The sequence below is a fragment of the Vigna umbellata genome, chromosome 3 (assembly GCF_029865625.1).
Source record: "Vigna umbellata cultivar VRB3 chromosome 3, Vumbellata_1.0, whole genome shotgun sequence".
Classification (NCBI taxonomy): Eukaryota; Viridiplantae; Streptophyta; class Magnoliopsida; order Fabales; family Fabaceae; genus Vigna; species Vigna umbellata.
In genome coordinates, this window is record NC_142167.1 from 833,779 (window position 1) to 841,045 (window position 7,267).

General features: G+C 29.5%; 1 protein-coding gene across 1 annotated transcript; it reads right to left on the reverse strand.

Moving 5' to 3' along the window:
• Positions 1 to 1,625: 1,625 nt before the first annotated feature.
• Positions 1,626 to 4,516, reverse strand: LOC124846241 (uncharacterized). The gene is made up of 3 exons (XM_047323462.2): positions 4,378 to 4,516; positions 4,217 to 4,254; positions 1,626 to 1,922 (listed from the first exon to the last, which is right to left on the reverse strand). Exons 1-3 carry the CDS (start codon positions 4,448 to 4,450, stop codon positions 1,818 to 1,820), a joined length of 216 nt encoding a protein of 71 aa, XP_047179418.1. The 5' UTR covers positions 4,451 to 4,516; the 3' UTR covers positions 1,626 to 1,817.
• Between the last annotated feature and the right edge of the window lie 2,751 nt (positions 4,517 to 7,267).

The following is a 7,267-nucleotide window of genomic DNA, read 5'->3' on the forward strand; positions in this document are numbered from 1 at the left end:
TATACTTTTTAAATCTATAAACATTACATTAAAATTTAATTATAAATTTAAAAATATTATTATTTCTTTTCTCAACCGTTAAATCTCTTTTAAATAAGATATATTTTATAATTTTATTTAATTTTAATACTTTAGTATGTTCTATTTTGACGAAGAGACAAGTCTTGTTTTAGTGAGTAAGTCTATTCATCAAAACAGGGTTGGCTCAACATTGTAAATAAGAACCTAAACGACGAGACATATAAAGAAACATGTATCGTATCACCCAATAATAATTTTTAAAAAACGAAGGTTATTAACAATCGATTGGTCATTATTCAAACATCACATCCCTACAAATTAATCCATGCATTCACAATCAAACCAAACAAACAAAAGAATAGTTTACATCACAACAATCAAATCATACAAGATACACAAAGATAGATAATTCTTCTTATATTTTTATTTTTAAAAAAGTAGAAAGAATATTTAAATTATTTTAAATTTCGATTTTTAAGCGATTTTAAACAATGTAAAACTATTAAATATGATAAAAATAACATGTATTTTTAGTAGAGTAAATAGATTGAAATTTGTAAAGGTTGGTCATTCCATATACCGTCATTCAATAAAATTATGTATTATAATTTACTTGACTTTTACCATAATTATTTTGAAATTGTACTGACAGGATTTGTAATTTTTAATTGGTCAATAATGTAGAAATTGAACTCTTTTAAGTATATAGAGCAAATATTTAGAGAAAAGGTCACAATGTCAAAGTTTTTGTGTTCTCTGTCCGCATATCTGATAGTGTTCTGCAATGGTAAGATCTCAACATCACTGTAACAATGAATGCCATCACAACTTAAAACGGTAAATTTTATGTTTGTCTTTACAGTTGAATGGACATGATTGTTAATAGAGAGTAGAAAGTCTATAAGCCTTCAAGGAAAGTACTTTTTGATATTTGTTAGCATTTCTCTTCTTTGATTTGGAAACCCTTAAGTGAAAAAGAATATATTGATATTTGTAGCATCTCTTTTTTGATTGGTAAACGCTTAAGTGAACAATTTTTTAAGTTGGATATTTTGTTTAAATAAGTTCCTTGAGGAACTTCAACCTTTCAACACAAACATACATTTGAGTGCTAAATTGTTTACCGACATTGGCACGTAAACACAAATTGCCACGTAAACACTTAATCAAATACAAATTGCCTTCATATATTATAATTTACTACGTAAACACTTAATCAAAATAACCTGAGCTATAATGATTTTTTCTCTATCCGTAATACATTTTATTCTTGTGATATACATGCTTTATATAAGAAAGAGTATTAAAGATACGAGACTCTATAAACAAGAAGACATGATTAGATACTCTAGGGAAATTTGTATACAAACAATAAGGGATCATAACGCCTCTGATCCTCATTTCAAAAGTCCTACATTAGCAGTGAACACATTAAAACCCTAGAACAGAACTTTAAGCTGTATAGGCACATTTTTAAGTATGAAGACTAAAAAAGGTGAGGTTTATACAGATAAACCATAATTTTAAATGCAAAATTTCATAATTAGGAATTAGTAGATTCTAAATATCAAGATTAACAATAGATAACCTAGTGAAACACAGCATAGAGAAAGTTTCTTGACATTAGCATAGATAATAAAATATGAAGTCAATTAATTATATGTTTCTTATATGTATATAATATTAAAAAAATATTTATTTAATTCCAACACTAAAAAAATTACAGAATGTGACGTTACATGACATTTTTTTGTTGGCTAAAATTGTAAGAAAACACGTCACCATGACTGCACAAACTAGTGCGATCGTATCAAGGTTCCTGCTGCAAGGAACAGGCTAAATACAGCTGCACTCCCTAGAGTTGTCTGTCCAATATGCCTTATCTTGAGGAATCCAGGAACCTGCAAGGTTTCAACATCAAATATGAGAAACTAAACAACGGAAGTTACATCAACTCAGAAATACAAGCAATTGCACTCTCAAGATAAACCAGACAAACAGTTGAACATATGTGTACATATATATGCCAACAGACACTAAATAGATAAATCCTTTAAATGCCTCGCGGCTGGGCATGCATATGACTGACAGGTAGTCCAAGTTTGAATATTAGATACATATGCAACAAGGACTGAGGAGCCCCTAAAATAGTTAATTCGTAAGATACTTCCTAACATCATAATTGCATACACTCAACTACCCACAGCTTGAAAATGATGAGTATATTATCCTTGTCTTTTCTTCGACATTGTAAATCAAGATGAGAAACACTGACTTGTTATAAAACATTTCAATTCTCTATAAAGATTAATTGCCCTTTTCAAATTCCCTATCCAAACACACTATAAAATAATACTAATAGGCATAACTTTACAATTTAAGAAAGTTTTTATTTATAAGGAAATCCCAATACAAGGTGAATTTTATCTATCAGGAAAGGTATATCACCTTATCATCTTCACATTTTCCCTATGACAATGGACCTCACAACACTTGCCAAGGATACCATGAGCAACACTACACAAGACCTTCGTAAAGTACCCATCCTGAATATCTCATAGGAGTGTTTTTCTTAATGGATTGAAGAGGTCAGGGCACATTTAGAGGTGCTGGGTAGATTCTTCCAAAGACGATGAATTATGCTATGTGAAAACATAATAAGAACTGGATATATAGATTGCATTTAGAAAGGGTTGCATTTAGAAGTTATCAATCATCCAAAACAACAATATATAGATTGCGCTCTAGGAAACTTGGAGAAATCAACCCAAACAGAAGGTTCAGGGATATAATCTGCAACAGCCAGAACCAAAGGTAGGAAAGCCAATGAGGATTTGAAGAGATACGTGGATGCAGAAATACAAATTGAACTCAACAAGAAAGAGCTTTGCTGTAAAGGATGATAAAATATAGCTTGAATCATTTAAGTCAAAAAATTACTGAAGGAAGATCTATAAGAAGTAGATGACATGGCTCTTACTTTGAGTTCAAAGAAGACATAGAGAGAGTTTTAGAGGACTTTCTGTACATTAAAAATATGAAAAATAAACAATTGGTACTGAGCTTGTGCTTGCAACAGGTAGATTGAAACAATGACAATAACTGGTCTTGTTGTTCCCAAGCTAGGTATTCAGAATTAAGAGCCCTCAGGTAGCAATTATCTTCAGTGAGAAGGTGCGGTGGAGTTTTAGGATGAACAAGACAAGCCTATGGCTTTACGATTTGTTGAAGCCAAAGAAGAAAATTGTCTCCATTGAGTTTCTTAGAAAATGCACGAGTAGAAGTGAGTGGGACAAAAGAGGTTAGAGACAGGGAAGGTGGTGGAATGGGAGAAGCCATGGTGATTTCCTACAATCTGGACCATGTTGAGTTTAGAGAAAACAAAGAGAATTTCAGACAATTTTCTGTTGATTGAAAAATGAGGAAAATAGTAAAATTGGTACTGTGTTTGTGCTTACTTACAGTATATATTTATAGTACAGGAAGCCTAACTAACTACAATCTAACGCCATTTAAAACGGTTAATGGGGATTTGAGAAATTATTTACCATCGGCTAACTGAACTACAGGTAATGAACTGGTGTTAAACTAACTCCAGTAGACTAAGAAATGACATTCGCAGATGCTAAATTTCATCTTGATTACAAAGTGAAGCTTTGGGATGGGGAAGTGTTTTAGAGACTACGGTCATTATTAGAAAAGGGAGAAGGAGACACAAGTCAAGAGAAAGAAGGATTTAGTCAATAAGTCTTCCATTTTTCCCACATTCTGATTCAGTTCTACTAGAAGAGAAAAAATCAAAGCCTATGTTTTCTTTCTTCCCCTTTCTCCTGTTTTTTCTTTGATCTTAATGAGTTAAATTCCTCATCAGAACTGTTCTCTTAATAATGACAATTAGTTAAATAAGTTGCAAAGGCCTAGATTAGCAGCTTCCTATTACATTAATTTTACACTTAGTTAGGGTTTAAGATAAGTTAAAAAAAATCAGAAGCAAACTTGATGTCCCAGTGCAATAGCTTCCGGCTCCAATATGATTTCCTTCATGCAAAACAAACTAACCTTTTTTCCCCCAATTCTTCATTAATTAAAACATCAACATTGCCTTTTGATGCATACCGCTCCCAATCAAATTATAAAAGAAGCAAATTGCCTTTTGCAATTACTCATTAGATAAATAGGGAATTGAATCACATACCTTATACCTAATTGCATCGTAAGTCCCATAAACGGCACCTGTATGCAACACACCCAATTTCAATATCGACAAGATTAACCGAAGAAGATAGCGAAAGATGTGCGGTGTTTGGCTTACTGAAAAGGAGGTAACCAAACAGAGGATAAGAGGTGTAATCTCACCTACTGCGCCGCCAATAGCACCGCCCACGGCAGCTCCGGTCGCCACGCGAGTGAGGACGTTGTCTCTAGCCATTCCTTGTTTATTTTTCGCTTAACTTGTTCTTCAACTTGGATTTTTCTCTTTAATGGTTTTATTAACTTTAATACACCTTTTGATCTGAGATAAAAAAAAATTGTGAAATAACTAGTTTATTTATTTTTTTCAGGTAGTTTATTATTTAATGGTTTGAAAAAATTGAGTAGTTAAATTTAAATAAATAATTATTTAAAAAGTAATAATTAAATTTAAATAAACTGTTACAAAAGTGAAATTGGAAATGAAATCTGTATTAAAAAAATATGATTACACAAATCAATCATTTTTATATATAAGTATAGATTAAAAAAAAAATACAAGTCCAAATCAACATTATTATATTCGTATTTTCTGCCAGATTATTTTATTTGAATAAAGTAAAATGGAATTCTTTATATTGTTTTGATTTTTAATATATGTTGCTGTTTTTATTTCGATCCTTCCATTCCAAACGAAAGCCAGAATTTCGTTTAGTTTAATCTTTTATTTTCTTCGACATTAATTCTTTAAGTTTTAAAAATAATTCAATTTGATTATTTTTATAATATTCTTTATTAATTTTAAGAAAAATAATTAATGCCGATGATTCTGCCTATCTATTTATTTATTTATCTATAAATAATACCCTTCAAACTATCACAAAAAGTAATTTTTTAAATTTAAAACAAAAACAATAATAAAAATACCAAAATTATTTAAAAAAATTTAACATACTTAAAATATTAATAAGTGGTTGGATGCTATATTAACATTTGACAATATCTAAAGATGACACGTAGCATTGGGTTGTGGAGAATTTTGTACAATTTTAAACATCAAATGTTCAAACTTCAAACAAATATAAAAAACAAAACTATCAAAATTAATTAAAAGAAAAACAATATTAACACATTGTGGTATTTTTATAGATATACTATAAAAAATAATAAATATAGTAATAATTTATCTATAAATAATATACTTTAAACCATTTAATAATAATATTTCATAAAATTACGTGAATTGGAAATAATAGATATGTGTTTCATAATAGATACTTTAAAAAAGAATATAATAAAATTGAAAATCATAGGTATGTATTTAATAATAATTCCATTCAAATAAAATTGAATTAAAAGTAATTTACTGTTGTAGATTAAAATTGATTTATATATTACTAAACATTAAATATACTAATAATAATAATTTTAATTAATAAATAATAATTTAAACAAGAAATAAAATAAAAACGATAAATATAGTTAATATTTTCAACTAGGAAAAAAGTAATTAAGTAATAAAATAAATTGTGATAATAATTTTAATTTAATTTTATAAAAATATAATGAAATTGGAAATAATAGATATATATTTAATAATAATTCCATTAAAATAAAAGTAGATAAAAACTAATTTACTATTATAGATTAAAATTAATTTATATATTAAATATACTAATACTAATTTCAATTAATAATAATCATTTAAGTAGAAAATAAAATACTAATAGTAAACTTGTTATCTTTCTATGTTGACCCTTGATGTTGTCTCGAGGTTCATGTAGTTTTGTAATTATTCACTCTCCTTTAAAGTCTATGATTTACTCGTTGTATGGGATAATGATGTCTTTAGATAAGTATATTTTTAGAAAAGTCTTACAAAACATGATGTTGACTGAGCTTTCCTGGTTGATCAATATCTTACTGACCCTAAACCGAGCAATTTCAACTAATGTGACTATTGGATCGTCCTAGTAAAGGTTTGGTGCCTTGAAATCCTCATATTTAAACATGATGGGTGACATAAACTTAGGAATCTTATCCACTAGATGGATAGTCTTCAGGGTCCGAATGTGATGTTTACGAGCCGAGGAGGAGGAGCCATCTTCAGCATATTCTCCTAAGATAGTATTTATATGACCGTGTAATGGGTGATCCCAAACCTAGTCGCCCAACGCCTGAATCCTGGCACCTAACGAACGCCAACTCACCCAACGAGTAGATCTAATTGTCCCGCGAGAGCTCAAACTGATAGTTTCTCCCGCTCAACAAGCTGACTCGCTTAACCTCTAAAACACACTGCCAAAACACTCCAAATACTTGCCCAACAAACTACTTGCTTGTCTAACCACTATGTATAATTTTGCAAAATACTAATTATGTAGCATTTGCACCATCTCAACCTCACATATCCTATCTTATGAATTTCTACCAACCTCCTCCACCTCAATATGTATTCCAAGCCTCAATTAACCTATCTAAGGGTACATGATCCAACTTAAACCAAATTTATACTCATTTTACCATGAAATCCTCACTTAATACAACTAAAACACCTTTGTATAAACCATAATTCAATTCTACCATTTCGAACACCTAACTTAGCTACTTAATGGTTTGAATAAGTCACAATTCACCCAAAAACAGACCTCAAATACTCGACTTTGCCATAGATCTTTCACTTTAAAATTTCACTCTCTATAACCTTTAAAATTCACTTAAAAATCATTTCAAATACAACCCATTGTCTACCGTCCATTTCTAAACAATTTATCTACTAATTCAACCTAAACAAGTCTCAAATGATCATACAATATATTTTATATCACCATTTATTCTCTTATACTACTATTTCTAAAAATACTTATCAAAACCTCCAATTGACCAAAAATAATGATCTATAATTTTACTAATCCATTTCTCCTCAACATTTCAACCAAAATAACACCACCAACCACATTCACAGTATTAAATCACATTCAACCAAAATAAAAAATATATGAGAAATATAAATTAAATAAAAAAGAATAATATTAGATTTCACACTTGAAAATTA

What these genes read in the sequence shown, in the direction of transcription:
- LOC124846241 (XM_047323462.2), bottom strand. Translation starts at nt 4,450, where the DNA reads ATGGCTAGAGACAACGTCCTCACTCGCGTGGCGACCGGAGCTGCCGTG. An exon ending in TGCTATTGGCGGCGCAGTAG is followed by an intron (nt 4,255 to 4,377) that starts GTGAGATTACAC and finishes TGTTGCATACAG; the next exon opens with GTGCCGTTTATGGGACTTAC. An exon ending in ACGATGCAATTAGGTATAAG is followed by an intron (nt 1,923 to 4,216) that starts GTATGTGATTCA and finishes GAAACCTTGCAG; the next exon opens with GTTCCTGGATTCCTCAAGAT.